This window comes from Littorina saxatilis, linkage group LG9 (assembly GCF_037325665.1).
Source record: "Littorina saxatilis isolate snail1 linkage group LG9, US_GU_Lsax_2.0, whole genome shotgun sequence".
NCBI classification, from domain to species: domain Eukaryota; kingdom Metazoa; phylum Mollusca; class Gastropoda; order Littorinimorpha; family Littorinidae; genus Littorina; species Littorina saxatilis.
The window spans coordinates 32,940,994-32,963,943 of NC_090253.1; the positions used below are offsets into that span (position 1 = coordinate 32,940,994).

The 22,950-nt window shown below is 46.6% G+C and overlaps 1 protein-coding gene and 1 long non-coding RNA gene across 2 annotated transcripts in view; both read left to right on the forward strand.

Annotated features, from left to right (window-relative positions):
- Nucleotides 1–22,950, forward strand: part of LOC138977077 (uncharacterized) — a 77,808-nt gene that overhangs the window by 39,666 nt on the left and 15,192 nt on the right. The gene's annotated exons all lie outside the window — the stretch shown is intronic.
- Nucleotides 1–22,950, forward strand: part of LOC138977042 (phosphatidylinositol-3,5-bisphosphate 3-phosphatase MTMR3-like) — a 45,952-nt gene that overhangs the window by 12,427 nt on the left and 10,575 nt on the right. The window contains exons 9-13 of the mRNA XM_070349944.1: nt 413–605; nt 1,746–1,931; nt 2,214–2,384; nt 2,738–2,860; nt 11,496–12,737. Of these exons, the coding sequence (XP_070206045.1) occupies nt 413–605; nt 1,746–1,931; nt 2,214–2,384; nt 2,738–2,860; nt 11,496–12,737 (1,915 nt within the window). The remainder of the gene's footprint in view (nt 1–412; nt 606–1,745; nt 1,932–2,213; nt 2,385–2,737; nt 2,861–11,495; nt 12,738–22,950) is intronic.

Genomic DNA, 22,950 nt, shown 5'->3' on the forward strand with positions numbered 1-22,950 from the left:
ACCTGCCGGTAGATTCAAAAGCAGTATTACTTCAAAATCAAACAAACCGAATCCCCTCCGGAACTCTAGTTTGCACATACACCTAGCCTGAATGTCAGAGTAACAATATACACAAGATGACGGTAATCCAAGTCACGGAAACCAGTCCATTTCACACGAAGAAATACGATTTTTTCACACCTGAAAACATGAGCTGTACACTGTTCCAGACTATGCCTTTGTGCTGAGATTTCCGCGCCTGCCGCGCGGGAGAGTGGAGGTCAACTATAATTAGCCGGGAGCCGGAAACGTTGGCGCTGGCTCAGCGTGGCTGAGCTTGCAGGAATCCCAGAATAATAGAACACAGTGAACAGGTTAATAAGTGGTGTTTGTGCTGTGTTGACACTGACCGTGCTGTGTGTGTGTGTTGTAGCTGGATGAGCAGTCTGGAGGCCACGCGCTGGCTGCAGCACCTGGGGGCCATCTTGTACAGCACACAGGTGGTGGTGTCAGCCGTGGAGGATGGGCGCCCTGTCCTCATCCACTGTTCTGATGGCTGGGACCGCACGGCGCAGATCTCCTCCCTGGCCCAGCTCCTGCTCGACCCCTTCTACCGCACCATTCAGGTGGCTTTCATCTTGGCGTCGCTAGGGATGAGGGCTTGGTTTCACCTAGTTTACACATTTGTGCTTATCTTGACATCTCGCTTGTTAAAGGTCAACATTGACTGTAATGCGGGCTCCATAGATTTATAGCTGTTGTGACGTGCATGCACCATATTGGGTGTTACTGACACTGCTTGGTGTAGCTCTGTGGCCTTCCACTCTTACACGCCTTAGTATCCAATGCACTTGCTGGAGATGGAAGCAGATAGCTAGCTCGGTTGTCAAACGTTCATAGGAGTCGAGGGGCAGAGTTTGAAATTTCTTTTTACATTTAGTCAAGTTTTGACTAAATGTTTTAACATAGAGGGGGAATCGAGACGAGGGTCGTGGTGTATGTGTGTGTGTGTGTGTGTGTGTGTCTGTGCGTGTGTGTGTGTAGAGCGATTCAGACCAAACTACTGGACCGATCTTTATGAAATTTGACATGAGAGTTCCTGGGAATGATATCCCCGGACGTTTTTTTCGATAAATACTTTTGATGACGTCATATCCGGCTTTTTGTAAAAGTTGAGGCGGCACTGTCACAGCCTCATTTTTCAATCAAATTGATTGAAATTTTTGTAAAGCAATCTTCGATGAAGGCCGGACTTCGGTATTGCATTTCAGCTTGGTGGCTTAAAAATTAATTAATGACTTTGGTCATTAAATTTTTTTTATATAAAACAATCCAAATTTACGTTCATCTTATTCTACAGCATTTCCTGATTCCAAAAACATATAAATATGATATGTTTGGATTAAAAACACGCTCAGAAAGTTAAAACGAAGAGAGGTACAGAAAAGCGTGCTATGCAGCACAGCGAAACCACTACCGCGCTGAACAGGCTCGTCAGTTTCACTCCGTTATGCACAAGCGGCGGACTACGGTCATTGTGAAAAAAATGCAGTGCGTTCAGTTTCATTCTGTGAGTTCCACAGCTTGACTAAATGTAGTAATTTCGCCTTACGCGACTTGTTTGTTTGTTGTTGATGTGTTATGTCTTCATACTTTGAAGCAGAGAGATGTGTTATGTCTTCATACTTTGTGCATGATGTAGTTGTGTGACGGTCTTCTCGTTCCAATAAAGTGAAACTGACTCAAGTTGCTGTTTGTGTTTTCAGGGATTCCAGTGGTTGGTGGAGCGAGAGTGGCTGCAGTTTGGTCACAAGTTTGCTGATCGCTGCGGCCATGCTGTGGGGAGTGGAGACATCAACGAACAGTCGCCGGTGTTTGTGCAGTGGCTGGACTGTGTCTATCAGATCACCAGGCAGTTCCCCTGTCATTTCCAGTTCAACGAAGCTTTCTTGGTCAGTGCAAGTGGCATCCTTTCTTTTGAAAATGTGCTCTTTGTGTTTCATTATAGGGCCTTCTTAGTTTGTCTGAATAGAGTACTTCTATGCTGTATAGATCAGTAAAAAGTAAGGCACCACAGTCTGTGGGCTATTTCTTCAAGCTCATTTAGAACATTAATTAATATGTTCTTATTTCCACATTGGAGTCATTGTTAACAAAGTGTTAGTTTTGTTCAGGACTTCAATTGTATGAAAACATTGCTGTTGTGAATAACTGTTATCATGCATTGTTAACAGATTAAGCTGGTGCAGCACACCTACTCCTGTCTGTTTGGCACATTTCTCTTCAACACGTGTCGGGAGCGGGAGAAGGAGGAGTTGACGAACCCAACGTCGTCTGTGTGGACCTTGCTTCATCCTGACAACACCAAGTTCCACAACCCCCTCTACAATGAATCTGCCAAGGAGGTCAGTCAGCTTGTAGCTCTTGTCAAATGCACAGAAGCAAGCTCACTATATTCTGTGGACCCTTTGAGATTTTTTTTCCTTGTAACATGACCTTTTGCTTGAAGCGTTGACTTTTATCCCCCTGGGTTTTTTTTCTTGAAAAAAAGTATGTAGGACTGAATTTGGGTAAAATTTTCCTTTTTTTATGTCTACATCAAATTTACATTTCATTTCGATGCATTTGCGTGTGTCATTTTGATACAATAATGACATCAGAGCTTGAAATAGTGGGTTATAATTTGTTCAGTTTGCCAGTGTTTTGTGATGTTGAAATGCACCTTTGCATGGAATGACATTGTGGGGTTGTGCTTCAGGTGTTGGTGCCAGACTGGAGCTTGCACCGCCTGACACTGTGGAGCTCTGTGTACCTGTCCAACAACTCTCTCAAGACATCCAGTGCTGATGAGTTTGCTGCCTCTGTAGAGCAGGCTGACCAGGTAACTGCCCTCTGCTTAAACTGCCCTCAGCTTACTTGACTGCTGGCCAGGCACAAATCTTCAGCTTGTCTTCTGTAGTACAGTTGTACTGTTTAACCTTTAGCACTCCACATATTTTTCTGTATTCTCTCTCCTGCAGCCAAGTTATTTTCTATGATTGGCTTTGAATGTAACACTACCTTCATGAAATCACCTGAAGATCACACAGTAACACTTTCCATGCTTTATGGTTTAGTATGCAGGTAGTAAACAATAAAATTAATAAATAAACAGCACTTTTCCTTGCTTGTTTGAACTGTCGGGCATGTGCGTGTGCATAAAAACCCCAAACATCTTCCTTATGATGCAGTGACTTTCTACACTCAATCCTATAGTAAACAAAAAGACAGTTGACCAGTACAAGTTGTAAAATGAACGTTTTGTAAGGCTAGTCAAAAGCAGAAGACGCACAATTGAATGTTATTATCTTAGTATGATTTACATTTTGCTCAGTGCACATGCGATTAGCACTTGGTTTCTTTTCTTTTGAATGACCAGCGTTAATTTCTGTGATTAGTATATCAACCACATAGTCCGTAAAAAACGGGAAGACAATAAATCTGCCTCTGACAAACCTGCAGGGATGTTGTCCCAAAACTCAACCAGCCAGGCATGAACATATCTATACTTGGCACTCACTTTTTGTCATCACTGTCCTACTCAGTCAGAGCTACAGTTCGATTCCTCCACATTCACATCGCTACATCACCCAATTGTTCAAGAGTTTTCTGGCCTAAAAACCTTCAAATTCATCACCAGAATCTTGATGGAGAAAGAGGTCTGAAAACTCCATTGTGACTTGCATTTTAATTCTCTCCAAAAACTTCATTAAATTACATATCTTACCCAACTCACACATAGCAATTAACCCTAGTTCAGTGCTGGTAACGCTGTACGCGTCCCCTTGGTAACAAGGAAGGCGCCTCTAAAAAAAAGAGTGACATGAGACCCGTAAGGGTGTCTAAGCCAGCCCGGAAACGAGACTGCCTTCCGTATGCGCGCGCATACACCGCCATATGCAATTCATTCCAAAGCTCAGCGCCAGTGAGACTGGTCGCATTTGATGTACGCTCCGGCTGTTTCAGCCGTTTTGACTTAGTCTTTTGACTTTGTTGTTCCTCTTGGTATCTTCTTGCATCTGGACTTCTCTACTACTGTTGAGGTGAGGTCGTTCTTGTTTATTCTTGATTTTGGCAGCGTTGTTGGCCGCTTTTTGGACTTGCAAAATTTTTTCAAAATTTTTTCGTGAGTCTTTGTTGTGTCATGGCCGACAATGCCAAGAAGAGGTGTACGCCTAAAAAGGTAGCTGCTGCGCCCACTTCTTCTAAAGAATCTTCTAGGAAGACTAAACGATCCGTTTCTGGTGAAGATACTCTTGCAAAAAAAAAAATCTTTTGATGTGTTTGTGATTTGCCCGCTAAGCCGGTAGACAAGATAGCGGCCATTTTGTCGGCTAAGCCGGTTGACAAGACCGCTCACGTGAATAAACCTGCTAAGGGGGATTCTCCCCCTGTGGTGCCGGGGTTGGCATCCGCTGATGTTGCTGCTTTGTTGTTATCTCTTAGTTCGCAGGTGTCTACTTTAGCGGCCGAGATTACTTCGACGAGAGCGGAGCTTCGTTCTCTTCCCTCGGGTGTGGCTGGCGTCTCTTCGCTTGCCAGCGTTCGCTCGTCTCCTGCCACTACAGTCACGAGAGCGGAGGTGCATGCCTCTCAGGATGAGGAGATTGTGCCGTGTCCGCTTTTGGGTTCGCATTCCGGCGTTCCGTCTCGTACACAAGGTATGTCTGCTGAGTTAGTAACCGGGTTCTCCGGCCAAAACTCGGCACGTGGTCAGGAGCGAGTAGCCTCAGGCGCATGGCGGCCGGGCGAAAGTTCTTATCTCTCGGCTGACTCAACCCGCTTTGGCGGCCTTTCAGTGGGGAGTAAGAGCCCTGGTACACGTAAGGAAGTTCCACTGCACTCTGCTCAGTCTGGGGACGGGGGCGAGTGTGTGTGGCTTCCGACCCCGCCCTCTGGGCGGGGGGTAGACAGTAAAGCTGGTTCTCTGCTAGACAATGGTGTCAGTACGGGAGTCAGCTTTCGGATTGCATGGTAGTGCAAGACGACTGGTTTACTGTGTGCAAAGCTAGGTGGTGCTTGGATCGACCAGGAGTGTCTTTCTGGGTGTCACCTTCCTGATTGCGATTGCGAGCATGAAGGAGAGGTTAACGAGGGTGCGTCCACGGTGGTGGACGACTCCCAGCTTACTTGCCGTTCAAGTTGTCCAGCGCGGTGACGTGGGCAGCGGAAAACGGCATTTAGGCACTGTGTGCGAAACTAGGTGGTGCTTGGATCGACCAGGAGTGTCTTTCTGGGTGTCACCTTCCTGATTGCGATTGCGAGCATGAAGGAGAGGTTAACGAGGGTGCGTCCACGGTGGTGGACGACTCCCAGCTTACTTGCCGTTCAAGTTGTCCAGCGCAGTGACGTGGGCAGCGGAAAACGGCATTTAGGTATTGTGGAAGTTGGTGATTCTGGGATCGACCGCGAACGGCTTGGCCGGGAGCGTCTTTCCGGGGGTCACCTTCCTGATTGCGATTGCGAGCATGAAGGAAAGGATAACGAGTGCGTCCACGGGGATGGACGACACCCAGCTTAACTTGCCGTTCAAGTTGTCCAGCGCAGTGACGTGGGCGGCGGAAAACGGCATTTAAGTTTTGACCGGAAGGGGTGGTTGAGAACAAAGGGGTAACTTACTCCACCTCTATCTGGTTCCGACTTCTGGAAGTTCGGAGGAACAGGATGTTCTCTTCAGCTTCCTGGATTTGTTGTCCATTGCCCTGGAGTTGGCAATTGGCCGCGTGTAGCCGGGTTCTCCGGTGAAAGTGGTGTACGTTCGCAGGAGGAATGTAGCACGCATTTTCGTGGCTGGGCAACGTAAGCTTCCGCCCTGGGGGCAGGAGGTTGTTGGTCTGAGTGATTCTTGGATTGACCATGCGAGTCTCTCTGGGGGTCACCTTCCTAACTTTGTAACCAAGTAGGAAGGAGAGGATTGTGAGGGTGTGTCCACGGTGGTGGATGACACCCAGCTTAACTTGCCGTTCAAGTTGTCCAGCGCAGTGGCCTGGTCAGTGGAAAACGGCATTTAGGTTTTGACAGGAACGGGGGGCAGGTAGCGAACAGTAGGGCTGGTTCTTTGTTGGACAGTTAAGTCAAACAGGGAGTCAGCTTCCGGATTGCACGGTTGTGCTTGACGGCTGTTCAGATGAAGGTGCTTACGCATTACTGAAGAGCACTGATTTTAGGTTCCGTTTCATGTTAGCAAGTGCAGTGGCGCTCGCAGCTGAAATGGTTTGAGGACAACGGGATCGTCCGGTGTGTTTTTATGCTACCTGTGGGTTCTGATGTTTACTAATCCACGGCCGGGGTCGCTTCCGCTTTTGTGGCTGTGGCTTCCGGTACAGGATGGGATAGCCTTCTACCGTTAACACTGGGGTGTTGGTAGTCGGCACCTTTCAGCCTTTGGCTGTCGGTTCCGTCGCTGCGGTTCCTTTGCTGTTATTCAGGCTGTGTCCACTTCCTTTTCCAGTTTTCCAGCTGGAAGGTGACAGGTGGATGGAATTTTGGTTCAGAGTCTTTATAGGGGTTTTGGCGTGTTTGTTCGCTTGTCACTTAGACTGGCTTGGTACGAAGCGCTTATTTCTTACGGAATGAACTCCTCTTCTCTACGTGTAATGCAGGTGGCGATCCACCTATTCTGGGTTTTCGTTTTTCTTTCATGTCTTATTTTTAAGACTTTATGTAATTTCTGTCACTTTGGTACGGCTTGGTGCAGCGTTGCTTTAACCCGTTTCAAGGCTAGCCTGGAGGATCTACACGGAAAACGGCCAAGCTTACTCTAGTAGCTTCTGTGAGGAGTGGGAGTAAGCATACTTTCTGGCTAGTTTGAATATGGACATCTTTTTCAAGAAAGACTGATCTATGGCTTTTGGGTTGCTTCGAAATTTTCTGGCATTTAAGCAAAAATGGTAAACAAGCTTCGAGTTGCATTTTCAATTCATGAAGCAAGGGTGTGGCTCCTTTAGAGTCACGTTTAGTCAATTTAAACTTTTCGGGTTTCGAAGTTTTTTCCGACTTGCACGGATCTTGTTAGATCATTGAATCAAAGGTTACTTGCCTTATCTTTCATCTCCATCGTGATTCAACCTAGGCTTTTATGCGGAAAACGGGGAAAACCAGCTTCCAATTGTATTTTCAATTCAGGAAGCAAGATTTTGGCTCCTTTAGAGTCAGGTTTGGCTCTTTTAATATTTCGATTTTCGAAAAATTTTCTGACTTTCACGGACCTTGTTAGATCGTTGAATTAAAGGCCATTTGCCTTATCTTTCGTCTCCGTCTTGATTTAACCTTGAACGGTTGGAAATGACGTTAAACACTGTATTAGGGTGGGTACAGGTCTATCTACTCTGGTAGGGGTATGACTTTTTGAAGTCAACCTTACCTAGATGGACTGCTACACTGGACTCTTGCTCCTGGGGAGCTTGATGTGGTTATTTGTCCTGTGAGGACTCTCAGAAGGTACCTGTCACGGTCTCGGCATTGGGTCAGAAAATCTGAAGCTTTTATGATATCACTTAGCACAGCAAGGTGTAAGGATATTGCGAAAGTTTATTTAACCAAGTGAGTCTCCACTTTGATCAGACAGGTGCTTACCTGGTGATTAACACAGTCTGGAGATGTTAGGGCAGTTTTGCCTCTCACCGTATGAGGCAAGGCCTTGGGCCTCCTCTTTGACAGTCCTCTGGTCGGGCCGTTTGGCTGAAGTACTGGAGTCGGCTTACGGGCGGTCTGAGGAGGTTTTTATTAACTTCTCCCTCAGAGACGTCTTGGGACAGGACGGCAGTTCCGCGTTACCGGTTATGGTAGCCTTGGAACAGGTTCTAATTTCATGATTTCACTATATACCCGCCACCTATAGTAGCAATCTGCTATATGTGAGTTGGGTAAGATATGTAATTTAATCAAAAATTTTAGTAATAAATTTTCATTTGATTAATATACTTACCCAACTCACATCGTTTATTCCCTCCCGCCTCCCCGCTGTGGTGGGTGTTTGGGTCTAAAAAAGGAGTGAGTTGGGCTTCGCTTTAGAATGAATTGCATATGGCGGTGTATGCGCGCGCATACGGAGGGCAGTCTCGTTTCCGGGCTGGCTTAGACACCCTTACGGGTCTCATGTCACTTTTTTTTTTAGAGGCGCCTTCCTTGTTACCAAGGGGACGCGTACAGCGTTACCAGCACTGAACTAGGGTTAATTGCTATATGTGAGTTGGGTAAGTATATTAATCAAATGAAAATTTATTACTAAAATTTTTGATAAAAGTTGCTTGAACATGAACAGACACAAACAACTGTTTCAACGGATATTAGAAGCCTCGTTTCAAAACCGGATACGGGGTCAAGGTTGTATGCAAATTAACATACCGGCGGGAAATTCAAACAACCCAAGCAGGGTGACTACAGCCGCCGCAGGCTTCAGGAGAGAGATGATGCTCAGCGAATATAGTTGGGCATTGACGTGCTAAAGGTTAATGAAGAAACTGTGGTCAATCAGACTAAAGATACAAATAAATGGTTAGCGTTGTATTTGTTGGCCACTGTCAAATGAAAACTCTCCATATAGGACTGTATAATTATCTCCAACACATATATATATATATATGACTACTATCCCCAAAAGGACTTGTAGATTGTTTAGGCGTTTGTAGTTCTCCCCAGTTACAACAGTATTTAGGTCTTCTGTATGTCATGCTGCTCTTGTTTGGCATTCGGGGACAAGAATTTGGGGGAAATGGTTCTTCATGTCTGCACAGGAATGATTCAAAGAGAAGTGATTGTTAGATTGTTTCCCCAATATGTGCTTGTCCAAGTATTATGTATATATATGGGTCATTCCATAAAGCTATGTACCAAAAGTGTGACATGCATCGTGAAAATTGAAAGTGTCTGAATAGGTTGTTTTTATGGTTTATGTGAAAGATATAGACATGCCATGGTGCCATGCTAAACAAAAGATAAGTTTATGCTTTTTGAATACGAAAATGTGAAATGTTTCCGACGTAACATTCGTCCCTCGTTGCAAACGACACATAAAACGCTCCACGCTTGCTGCGTTCCAAAACTTCACTCTTTTTTTTTATTGAAATACCTTTCAGCGATGTTGTAGAACGTCAGATGCAAAAGAAACACAACATCTGATGCGTTGCTAAGTGACAAATATAATTTTTTACAATCCAGGAAACGAAGCTTAGTGGCAAAAGGCAAAAGCACAGTCAAATCGTATCGATTTGACATGGCGCACATTCTAACACATTCACAACACATCAGTAATGGCTGATAACGCACTCAATCTCATATTCGTGCGTACAGGAGTTATTGGCATGGGTGGGATTCTTCCGGTATATGCCGGAAATTCGGATTCGATTATGGCCTCTTTTTTTGTTCTCTTTTGTTTGTTTTGTTGTTGTTCAGTTCAGGATTCATGACATTTTTCAATCCCACCCATGGTTATAGGCATGCTTGCGCTAGTTTGCGGTTGGTTTGGGAAACCAAATGTTACGTCAGAAACCTTTTTTTTTACCGATCCAAATGCACATTTCAAACATTTGGTGGGGCAAACAGCTAAGTGCATAAGAGACAATGACAAAAGGTGACGTTTTCATGTCAGTATGTCCCAAATGACATCACCAGTACATTTTTCATTCTATCTAATCTGTTTTCGTTCTATTTTTTCTAATAACATGCGTTAACAATTGATTGCCAACTGGAATGGAAGAGCACAAAAAGTGTAACTTGATATGTAGTTTCTCTAGAGGGAAAAACATCTTCCACTTTCATGTCAGTGTGTCCCATGCAACATACATTTGCCAAACAGCTATGTGCAAGTAGATTATTTGTTAGTGGTATAGAAAATACTGATCAACAATTAAAGTCAGTTTTCACATTCATTTTCTACCTATTTCTTATTTGTTTATTCTGTTGGCAATGGTGAAATGTCAGCAATCGTGTGTCATTCGGGACAGTAGACATGACACCTGACCTTTTGTCACTGTCTCATATGCAACACTAGCACAAAACATAACGAAGATGTATGTCCATGGTTTTATGGTCACATTTCATTGGTAGCCACAGGGATAAAACAAAACAAGTCGCGTAAGGCGAAATTACTACATTTAGTCAAGCTGTGGAACTCACAGAATGAAACTGAACGTAGTCCGCCGCTAGTGCAAAAGGCAGTGAAAGTGACGAGCCTGTTTGGCGCGGCAGCGGTTGCGCTGTGCTTCATAGCACGCTTTACTGTACCTCTCTTCGTTTTAACTTTCTGAGCGTGTTTTTAATCCAAACATATCATATCTATATGTTTTTGGAATCAGAAACCGACAAGGAATAAGATGAAATAGTTTTTGAATCGATTTCGGAAATTTAATTTTGATCATAATTTTTATATTTTTAATTTTCAGAGATTGTTTTTAATCCAAATATAACATATGTATATGTTTTTGGAATCAGAAAATGACGAAGAATAAGATGAAATTGTTTTTGGATCGTTTAATAAAAAAATAATTTTAATTACAAGTTTCCGATTTTTAATGACTAAACTCACTCATTAGTTTTTAAGCCACCAAGCTGAAATGCAAAACCAAACCCCGGCCTTCGTCGAAGATTGCTTGGCCAAAATTTCAATCAATTTAATTGAAAAATGAGGGTGTGACAGTGCCGCCTCAACTTTTACAAAAAGCCGGATATGACGTCATCAAAGGTATTTATCGAAAAAAAGAAAAAAACGTCCGGGGATATCATACCCAGGAACTCTCATGTCAAATTTCATAAAGATCGGCCGAGTAGTTTAGTCTGAATCGCTCTACACACACACACAGACACACACACACACACACACACACATACACCATGACCCTCGTCTCGATTCCCCCCTCTATGTTAAAACATTTAGTCAAAACTTGACTAAATGTAACAAACACTAAGTCAGTCACAATTTGGGCGCCATTTTGATGCTGTTTTATGTGTTTTCTTTCATGAAAAACACTAACCTACCAGACGATCTCCTTGATTTATTTTTTATTGTTATCTCTTTGATCTATTTGCAGTCGGCTAATATCCTTATAACAGTTGAGAAGCAAGAGTAACGTTCCGCAATCTCTTAAGTCTTGACCCTCTAGTGGTACACAGCTTTATAGAACAACCCATATATATGTTTAAGAACTGTAAAAGAAATCCGATATTTAACAGTTGTACAGGTCATGCAAAGTTCTATAGGAATGAATCATGTTAAACATAGTCCTGAACACGCAGAGGTTTTTGTTGTTTTATCGTACCCATGGAGAGACAGACATTTCATCCAAATGGGTTCTGAATTATGATGCACGGAAATGTATAATGATGGAATTAGTCTTGCTTGTACAGAGATAGATTCATGATAGATTCATATTGCACTTCTGTTGCTTTTGTTATTGTTGTTGTTGAGCTTTGTAATTCCAGCAAATGAAGGCGTGAAGTGCTGTAATTGCTGACCAGTGATTTTTGTGTGTGTCTACAAGGTTCTGACCCCGGATGAGGAGCCTGGCGGTCTAACCAAAACGCGGTCATGTGACAACCTGACCACGGTGACCAACACCCCACAAGATGGTGCCAGCAACCCGACTCGTCGCTCCAGTGACCCCAACATCGGCTGTGGAGGGGACACCATGGCGCTGCTGTCCAAAGAAGTCGACTCCAGCCATGCTCGCAACTCAGACGACCCCAGCAGTGGAAATGCTTCCGACAACGACACGTCTGACATTTCCAAGAGCGAGGACACAACGAGTGAAGATGACAGGCAATCGGAACAGCAGGCTGATATTGATGGGGAAGAGGAGGAGGCTTTGCAGCACACTGTGTGTCAAAATGGCAACCAGATCGGGAAGATCGACCAAGTGTGCAATGATGAAGAGGGGGATGTGAAAGTGTGGAACGGTGTTGGATCTAGTGTGTGTGCCAGTGAGGATGAACAATCCACTGCAACGCAGACTGAGCTGGCTGATGGTCTCTCGCTGCCCCTGGGGGAAGGACTGGGTGATGGAGAGAGTAGTTCCCCAAATGGTGTGATTGACACCAGTCCCACAGTGAATGGCAGGGCTGTAAATGGAAAAGCAGAAGAGCGAGCGATTATGAACGGCCATGATCTGGCCCCTGTGCTACAGAATACTAACTGCGTGGAGGTGGACACTCAAACTTCTGAGAGCAGTCTTGTGAATGGTGACCACAGCACAATGACCACTGCTGTGGATAGTAAAGCTTTTGACAGTTCCACTGACACTCTCACTGGTTCCGAAGAGGTTGACCAAGCTTTCCTCCTCAAGTCTCGGCGTCGCTTTAATTCTGAGCATGCCGTATCTCAAGCTGTGATTTACCAAAACGGGGGGGAACAAAACGGCCATTCTGATTGGGATGAGGAGGGTTCAAGACTGTTGCCACAGCGACAGGACCTGGACTCAGCCTCTATGGAGTCACTGAAGTTGTTGATTCAGAAAAACTGCAGTATTAGCACCAGCACCACAGACATTAGCGACTCCCATGTGTCTGCCAGGGGCAACGGCATGGCGGCTGAGGTGTTCTCTCGTACAGGGGGTCTAGGGCTCTACATCCGCTGCACCAACGGCATGTGTGGCGTGGGAGGTATGGGGAGACGCACACCTAGTTCCTCTGAGGCCTCCCCCTCTGTGTGCTCTCTCGTGGCCACGCCCATCAACTCACAAACTCCGCCCTCCACTTGCTCTCCTACGCCAGGCTCTGAGGGCAAGGTAAGTTGAGTGTGCAATGCAAGCATATGTTACAGTCCACTTGATCACAGCATCATCAAGGCAGCTCACCATAATCATAGTTAATTTACTTTTGTGGAAAGAGAAGTTTGGAGAGCCTCGTGTTGCAATCTTGGAGTTGGTGCAGTTAGTTTACTTGGGTCAGTGTGTTTGAATCATGATTGACCTTGGGATTGTACATGTACATTTGTATGCCAAAAGACGTCTGCTTTGCATCACTCTGTTTCAAGTGTGGCATTGCTCTCTGTTTCTCATGAAGTGGACTTTTTTCTTAACTTAATGGCAACTTTCTACATAGTCTTTACTGTTTACACGAGAGGTTCAGTCACTGCGCATTTTTCCATAAATTAAATATTGTTTGTGTTTTGTGTGAACTCCTCCATGCATTTTTGTAGGGTACTGCATTGTGTTTTGCAAAGCATTTTCAATGTTGGTGACTAAAACCATTTGCTAAGTCTGCTTGCCAAGAGTAGCTTTATAGTGCCACGACAAGTAGATGTGAAATTGAAAATGACCTTATCTCCCCACAAAATTCGAAGATATATAACATCTTTGCTGCAATTGCAAGAGTTTCTAGTCTTAGCTATTTTGCATCAAGGGAATGTGGTTTGTTACTCAACTTAACCAACCGGGGGCCTGGTATAGTACTGTGGTAGCTCAGTTGGTACGTACAGTAGAACTCCCCCTTACCCCCTTTTTACGACTACTCCCTTTTTACTACCGATTAAATTACATATTCTTACTCCAATTCTTATGAATGCATTGACTTCAGTCCCACATGCTAGATGTCGAAAAAAAAACCACTCAAATTACCTGCCCTTAGTAGGGTGGTAACCAAGCTAAAAGCGACGCCATAGCCGTTGCTATGGCCTGACCTTGCTCAGTTACCCACAACACCCTGCGCACCATGTGAGCGCCAGCATCCGTAATAATCATTCTCGACTTTCGACAACACACGGTGGACGTGTCGATTTTTGTCACTCACTTTTGGCCTTCGCTTGCCGGCTCGTCCGTGAGACTAGATGGTGTTTGTGGGTCTACCTGTCCATCTACCTTTTGGTGAGATCTTTCCTTTTTCTTTGTTTGATAGCTTTGTGTTGAGCAGGCACGCAGAAGTTTTTCGTTCTGGGTGACTGTTTTTCGCCGGTCTTAAAATGGCCGACAACAAAGCTAAACTTGGCGCGAGACTGGAAGGTGACAAGGCTCTTAGCCCGGTTAAGAAAGCTAAACCTAAGAGTAGCCAAAGAACTTTGATTTGCCTATTATGCGGGTCGTAGATCCGTCAAACAGCACTTCTTTTGATGTTCCTATCCCTCCGAGGGCGGGTTCAGTTCTTTCACAGCTCGCTTCCCCTGTTGGGGTTAATCAGCCTTTAGGCTCCTTATAGTTATAGACTTATTGTTGGATCGTCGTCGGTGCGACTGATGGGGGGGGGGGGGGGTGGCCGTGTGGCTATTCTTTCCCCTTTCTCTGCGTAAGAGGAATCAGTCAATGTCCTCCTTTTGGGGGGGACTTAACGATGTTTTGTGTCTTTATTCTCAGCTGTTTCAGGCGCGATCGGCGGTTCCTGCCCTCTCGTTCGTCAGCTTCGCACTGTGGTCTAGTGCAAATGGCCTGTTCGGTTCAGCCTGTTTTTTGCCTCTGGTGGCTCTGGGCTGTTCACGAGCACTCCCTCCTTTTAGGAGGGGGGGCCTGCTCCCTGCCTGCGTCTAACCACTCTGATTACCTCCGGTACTTCACAGTGTGTTACGCAGCCCCCCGCCAATGGGGGGGGGATAGGGGGGGCGCTCCTGCTTCGCACCGTCGTCTGGTGCAAATGGCCAGTTCGGTTCAGTCCTTTCTGCCACTGGTAGACTGGGTTGTTCGCGAGCACTCTCTCCGTTGGGAGAGGGGGCCTGCTTTGGCCGCTCGGCTTGCTTTCAGCACAGCTGGGTCGGTCATGCAGCCCCCTTACCGTGAGGAAGGGGGAGTGGGGGGGCACGGTAAGTCACGGCCTGGGCTTGTTCCCACTCTGCCCTTTGCGGGCAGGGGGCTGTGTTAGCTTCCCACCCTTTCCCGCCCTCCGGGCGCGTTCGGGTGGGGGTGGTATCAGTGACTCACTCTTTCCCGCCCACCGGGCAGGATCGGGTGGGGGCTGGAGCAGCGTTCCACCCTTTCCCTCCCTCTGGGTTGGACTGGGTGGCCGCTGTTGGACTGTCTTCACAGTCTGTGCCTCTATTGTCCTGGCCCGACAATCGTTCTCCTCCCCTATCGGGGTGGGTGGGCGGTGGGCTATAGGACTACGGCAGGTGGACGGATGGGGGTCGGCCGTTTTTCGGTTCGTCTCTCTCCGTCGCTCTTACTGCTGTGACGAGCCACCCCCCTCCCCATCTGGGGCATGGCGTGGCTCAGGCCTTTCTACACAGTGGGGGTGCTATGTACGGCTTTCCAGGCTATGTTACATACTCCTTCTCTGCTCCATTTGGGGCAGGTGGCTGTGTTAGCTGCCCGCGCTTGTCGCGGGTAGCGGTCGGGGAACAATGAGCTTGACTCTCTTTTGTTCTCGGCAGGGTGTCTCGCACAGTGGTCGAGGAACAATGAGCTTTGCTCCGTTTTGTTCTCTGCACGGGCTGTGCCGGCTGTCTACCTGTGAGCGGTTGCTCTGGCAGGCGGAGACAGAACATACTCTTTCTCTCCAGTCTCCCATTCTTTGTATTCACAATGGTTTGCGGGGACTTGGCAACAGTATCGCCTGGCCAGTGGTCATTGTCCTTAGCCAGCATAGGTCACCCCCCCCTCCTAGGGGTGGGTGAGTGATAGGGCTACTTGACTTCGGCAGGTGGACGAGTGAGGATCGGCCGTTTACGGCCGTTTCTCTATTTCAGTCTTTCCCCCCTCTAGGGGTTACGGCTTTGCTGGACCACCCCCCTCCCCACTTGGGGTGAGTTGTGGTTCAAACCAGGTAGTCTGGTTCTTAGCACTGGGATGCTTCTCTCGCACAGCGGGTGGGGTAGGGTGGGGTAAGATGCGCCGGGCCCGGCTTTGTCTTGTTTCCCCACTCTCTCTCCTTCTCGGCAGGGAGCTGTGCCAGTTACCAACCCCTCTTCCCCCCACCTCTTGTTCAGGTGGGCGGTTTGGGTTCGCAGTCAGAGACTGATCATGCTTTTCATTCTCACTCTTGGCGGTGTTATCGGCAGGAGTGTTTAGTGCGCGACCTCCCCTGTCTCCCCTCCTTTTGTGTTTTTACACAACTGCTGGTTAGGATTCGGACTCCTTGTTTAAGGAGGGGGAGTGTGTAGGGCGGCCTACTGGTTGTAGGCTTCCCATACAAAAAGCGGCTGCTGTTGCAGCTTACTTTGTCCCGGATAGGTTGGGGGTGTCTCTCTTCCTTCCTCTTCCGGGATGGCTTTGGGTTTTCACAGGCTTTCTCGCAATTGTTTCATTTGCTGAGTCTCCGGTGATTGCCTACCACATGCCACACTTTTTGGCTTGATCCGCACCTTAGGATAGTGGTCTTCAGCCTACACCTTTCCCGCTGCTTCATACGCAGGGAACTGCTGGCTTCGGGGTTTCAGGCTGCTTCGTTCTCACTTTTAGTGCGGAAGAAGATAGCAGGGAATTTTCAGGCTCAGGGTCTGATCCGGACTTTTTTTTATTGCCAGGGGCTACAGCAGTCCCTGCAATGTACGGCCCCCGGCGTGAGCGGACACCTGACATGTACGGACACATTTGCTCGGCACGGAGTGTTTTCCTTCTATATTTGCCCCTCCTTAAACGGACACCTGCAAAACGTGGACGCGGACACTCATTTTCGGTCCCAACAGCAGGTCATACCTCCAATGTACGGACAGACCATCGTCAAATTTTCACCACAACAAAATCGATAACAGAGCAGTCCGGCTCTTGGTACAAAGATCACAGCCGCAATGGCGTGACGACAGTCACTGGTAACTTGAGTGCACCTGTACCCATCAGGAGGGGGGGGGGGGGGGGGGGGGTAGTTTTGGTCAGGAGTGGAGTACATGCGAAGATGCCAACATGAAACTGCACTGTGCTCTTTATTCTTGTCTGTTGGACGTAAACAACAGAAACCACAGTCGATGAAGGTCCTGAGCGAAAGAGAGTGAAAAACCGGCCACAGTTCTCAGCATCGTGTGTCTGTGTAACCTCTTTCATTGACAAGATACTCTTGTTTCCGCTCAGCCTGACACAGTCAACTGGTTTTGCTCTGAGTGAACAGTTGGAGCTGACCTCTCTGGCCACAGCCCCAAACAGTACATGGCTGGAGGGAGTGAGAGAGAGAGGGAGGGGGGTGGGGGGTGGAGGGGTAGCTGGCTAAACTCTGTGGGGTGTCCGGTGTCACTGCATGTCAGCAGGAAGAGCATTGGAGAGAAATAGAGAGGTGTACTCTTCCACACAATTTCCAAGCATCAGTTGTCACGGCTTGGGGTAGGCATTAGTGAGGGAGAGTGGGAGCTGTGTTATGTACAGTGTATTTCCGACTGAAGAGTGAAAAGTCACTGCCATGCCACATGATCGGCATGCATGTCAATAAAGCCAGACAAGATGAAAATAAATTACATGATTATGACATGCAGCTCTATCTGCTGCTATTTATTCAAACTGGTTTTCAAGCTTATTCTTGCAAAGCATCTGCACACGCTCCTCTGTGCTGTGTTTGTGTGGCTGCTTTCGTATGTCAGTGCATGGTGAGTGTGTTCACTGCCTTGAGGATTTATTTTATCTCTTCTTTTCAACACTTTTCATACAAATCATTTTTACAGAACGTTTAAAGAAGTATTAGGAGTTTATTGTTTAGTAGCCACAAGAAGTGATTAGCATATATAGACTCAATCCTGTTGTTTGTGTGTCTCTGTGTGAGTGTATGGGGGAGGGGGTGGTGTGGTCACCCCTCCCGTGACCGGACACCTGCAATGTACGGACAGTTTTGCTATGGCCCAAGGGTGTCCGTTCATGAGAGGGACTGCTGTAGTTTCCTGGCTTCGCTTACAGACCACAGGGAACGTGGGGTTTTCATGATGTTACTCCTCCCTCTCCTCTCTGGAGGAGCTAGGATGGCATGGTTTAGAGTTTTCTGCTTTGGCTGAGACTCTCTTCTGTGCTTTCTTATAGGCAATCTTATCCTCCCTGAACGCTCTTTTGGGTTAGGGAGGATAAGGCTTTAGCCAGGCTGCTGGCAGCTTGGGCTAGGGTCGTCACCGAGCGGAGGAGTTTCTCGGTGACGTTTTAGGCCCACACTGTTTTTGCTTGGTGTGATCTCCTTCTTTTACAAGGGGTTTGATTTCACGCCGGTTACAGGAAGCAAGGGTCAGGCTTTTTCTGGGGTTGTTAAAACCTACTCAATAGCTGGAATCTTTCCCTTCCTTATTGGACCGCTGGCAGCGCGTTTATGCGCTCCCGGTTACAAAGGGGTGTTTTGGTTCAGTGTCTCCTCCCTCTCTGCGGGAGGTGGGTCGGCATGGGCTAGAGTTTTCAGCTTTGGCTGAGATTTTCCTCTGTGCTCTCACATGAGCTTTCCTTTTGCGTTTCTGCACACAGGAAAGGGCTCGGTTTCTGGAGGGTGTTGGTCTCTGGACTATCTCGGGGGCTGGTTGAGCTTTTTCAAGGTCAATCAGCTTGTCAGCTGCACTTTCTTTTGGTGTTGAACCAGGCTTTTTGCCTGGTGCTCTCAGTAACCAGGCAAAATTCCGAGCTGTCCTTATCCCAGGTTTTTACCTGGGCATGCTGTTCGACTTTGTCTCTTGGAAGGTTTGTTCTTCACACAAGAGAGAATAGGGAGGCTTTAAGCTCTTTTCACTGCCAGACTGGCACGAGAGCAGGCCTCTGCGAGGTCTTTAGACCCGATCTTCGGTCGGACGGTATCGATAGCTATGCTGGCCCTCTAGTCTTTCCTCAAGTTTTTTGGGGGGTTCGGCCTCACAGGTCTGGGACATGAGGGTCCTCCTCCAGAGTGGGTTCCTCCACGCGGGAAGGTGGCTGGAATCCTTTTGGATCGCTCAGGGTGTTTTTTCCCTAGCTTTGTTTCCCCCCGGACTTAGACCGCTTTATGGATGCGTTTTCGTCTGGATGGGGCCTGCACTGGCAATTGCAGTCTTGAGGCTGTGATGTAGACGCAACTCCTTGGGCTTCTCTTTTGCCTGGGGTTAGGAGCAGTAGCTCTCAGTCTACTAGCCTTTCTTTTTGGCTATTTACAGGCATGTCCTGTTGCATTCGGGCAATTCTTCTGTTGCTTCTTATGTGAACTAGCTGGGAGGAGCAAGTTCTCACTCCCTGTCAGACAGAGTATAAGGGATTCTGATTGGGTTTTCACACTAAATCATTTTCTCAGGGGAATATCTCCCCGGCCAGCTCTGCGATCTGGCCGACTCGCTCAACAGGTCCTCTCAGGGCTTGCACAGGGGTTGGCCCATCTGCTTACGGGTCTGGAGGCGTGCTGTTTGTGTTTTAGATCATGGGTTCTGACTCTGGTCTTTGGGCATGAAGCATATATTTCCTCCACTTTATCTGTGTATGCTCCTTTTTGGCCTCCTTGGCCAATTGGGGATATAGAGCGGGGGTGCAACTCCTTAGCGCCTCTCTCTCGAGTCTCAAGCCAGGTGGTTTTTCACCTCTGTTTCATTTTTTGGCTTTGGGCAGCTGGGCCTCTTCTTTGAGGTTCCGGCGTCTCGGCTATCTCAGCTGTTTTGAAACAAATAGGCCTCTCTTCTGTTGTTCATGGCGCTCTTGTGGGCATGATCAAAGGACCTTGTTTTACGAGGTTTAGAGGCTCCCCCTTGTTTAGCGCGTTGGACTTTGTTCTACTTACTCTGGGCCTCAGCCCTGTAGGGCAGTGAGGCGCATGCGTTTTTGGTTTGCCAGAGGATGTAGCCTTAGGGCTTTTGGTTCCGTTTGTTCACGGTTTTTGGCCAGGTTTTGGGGTTTCAGAAACCTGGTCAATCTCCTCTGGTGTTTGATTCCCTCCTCTCGGGAGGATTCTCGCTCCGGGAGTTTCGGATTTTCTAACTGTCTGGTTAGACTTTTTAAATCCCTTTTTGACTTTACAGTCTTTTGGAACCACGAGCTTTAGCTCAGGTTCTTGTTTCTTTACAATGTGGTGAAAGAGACATCTTTTATTTGTCTCTCTCTAGAGGCTCTGCTACATTCATAGGACAGTCCTATGAGTGGTGCGTTTTGAACAGGGTGGGGGGGGCGTTCAGTCCTCCCTCTATTCCTTTTCAGACGTTAGGGAGTCCAGAGTCTGGTGTTCTTCTCTGGCTGGTGGTGTTCCTCTCGCCTATATATGCGAAGTTTGCCAACAGCTCAGGAACAGACTTTGGGCTTCCTTTTTTGCCGTGTTGCGTTCTGTTCGCCTAGGCGAAGTTTTGCAAACAGCTTACTGGAGATCAGACGATGTGTTCATCAGTTTCTATCTTCGGGATATCTCCTGCACGCGGCTAGTTGGCTCCAGTGCATTGCCAGCTTTAGTTGCTGCAGGGCAGGTCCTTACAAGGACATAAGTAGGTTCCCTCCACCTTTAGGAGGAATCTGCATTCATAAGAATTGGAGTAAGAATATGTAATTTAATGGAAAATTTTTAAGTAAATTTTCATTTGATTAATATACTTACCCAATTCTTATAGTTAATACCCTCCCATCCATCCCCGCTGTCTTATATCCTTGGGGTGTTTTAATAGTCTCGAATGATTATTACGGATGCTGGCGCTCACGTGGTGCGCAGGGTGTTGTGGGTAACTGAGCAAGGTCAGGCCATAGCAACGGCTATGGCGTCGCTTTTAGCTTGGTTACCACCCTACAAAGGACAGGTAATTTGAGTGGTTTTTTTTCGACATCTAGCATGTGGGACTGAAGTCAATGCATTCATAAGAATTGGGTAAGTATATTAATCAAATGAAAATTTACTTAAAGATTTTCCATTTTGCCACCACGGATGCATTTTACTATATAATGAACCCCCAGTGGGCGACTCACCCCAAAACGCGACTTACGACCAAGCTTTTTGGGATGATTTACGACTTTTGCGCACATTTTGAGCAGACAAAACACAACATGGTGGCTCTCGCTCCTCCAACTATCGCGAGACGAAAAAAAAAGAAATCTCGCGCGCGCGCGAGATCCTAATACATCCAGTTTTCCTCTGTTCGCTATCTTGTCAGTTTTCTGACGACTTGTTGACAAACGAAGATTCGCGAAAGAAAGAGAAAAGCGCCGACTCTTGAGTAATGAGCGAATAAAGTAATCGCTAATCGAGTGAAATGGCAATCCGCGGCAACTTCCTTAGGAGTCGGGAAGACGCAAATCCTGTGTATCGTCAAGGATAAGGACTCGGTGTTATCGAGATGGCGAGAAGGGTAGCGAAGCGAAAGTACGTAAAAAGAGGTGCCTGTACGAAAACCTCAATGATCGTGTATGGGACAAGTTTAGCGATGCAAAGCGAAGAAACATTCCTGTGAGCGGAAAGATGATTCAGGAGAAAAGTCGTTATGCATTCTATCGAGTTGGGACATTCGGATTTCACTGGTTGCGCCACAATGTCAAATGTGCTTCACTCAGCGGGGAGCAAGCATTACGCCATGAGTAAATTTTCTTTGAAATTTGAGTTAAAGTTGTTCTGCTGTAATGTGTTTGGGTGTGTGTGTGTGGATATGACAGTAAACTGCAACTGTGTGTTTGTGTGTAAACATGACAGTATGTAACAGTAGCTCAGTTGGTAGAGCACTGGACTTGTGATCGAAAGGTCGCAGGTTCGAATTCGGGCCGGGACGGACACGGGTCAACTTTATGTGCAGACCCAGAGACGGAAGCCATGTCCCACCCCCGTGTCATCACAATGGCACGTAAAAGACTTTGGTCATTCTGCCATAAGTGCAGGTGGCTGAATACACCTAAACACGCAGACACCTCACTGTGTTTCATTTCAGGCACTCTCTGCTCCAGGCTGGCTCCAGCTAAAAATAACCGGCAAGAACCACCCTCATCCCCCTATTTACCCTCCCTTTCCTTTCCTCCCCCCATTTCCCTCCTACCCGGCCCCATTCACAGTGGCGCCTGACAGACGACTCTTTCTTTGTCTGCAGCTAGCGTGGACAGCAGCTGCTGTGTTGATAAGGTTCTGTAGCTCGCGCGCTCTAGAGAGAGCCTAAAAACAGTGAGAACGTTTTCTGCACTGTTCAGAATGCCTGATAAGTGGCCCTCTATATACTCCCGCAAGGAAATAGTCTCCATGCGTAGGGTGTAATACTTGAAAGTAGAACAGTGGTTATACATTGTATACTCTTGAGAATAGAATAACAGGTGACCTTTCTTTTCCCTTTTGGAGGTTTGTCAATGACGCCGAAGATGCTTACTCATGGCGGTGTTTTCCAATGTGTCACTGTGTGTGTGTGTGCGTGCGTGTGTGTGTGTGTGTGTATGTGTACATGTGTGTGTGTGTGTGTGTGTGTGTGTGTGTGTGTGTGTGCGTTCGAAATATATACAAACAGTAAAGTATATCGTATTTACATACATATTATGCCAAGGACTACTAGTAAAAGTCATTGATGGTGCGCATGTAAAATTTGTTTTGCGTTTATATAATTATAAAATTCAAAATAGTGTAGATATAAAATTCAAAATAGTGTAGATAATGTCAGTAACATATAAGAAAGAAAAAAGATCTTACGGCAGGGTTCGTACAGAGTCCTTGAACCCTGGAAAACTCCTTGAAAATTGGAAAACCTTTTCCAGGCCTTGAAAAGTGCTTGAAAATAGAGTTTTGTTAAATAGTCATTGAAAAGTACTTGATTTTTCCAAATTGTTGCCTATACATTTCGTCAGCAGCTTGTCTTATTTAAAAAAAAAATCTATCCCCCTTTTTTTCGTCAAATACAGTACACACATTTTGGGAGAATAAAAGATCGAGTGAAAACGAAAGCAGACGAACTAACTATTATTAGTCACCCGTAGTTGCTTTCTTTCCCGGAAGTTAGCAAGGGAAACAACTACGGAATGACTAATAGTTTGCAGACGTGGAGAACCGCATTAATTTGGGGAAAATCATGTCCTTGAAAAGCATTTATTTGGTCCTGGAAATGTCCTTGAAAACTCCTTGAATTGTATCAGCTCTGCCCTGCAGGAACCCTGTTACGGCAATACATGTTCATGAAAATTGTTAGCTGCATGTGAATAAAACAAAAAAGCTTACCTCACGGCCCTCCTA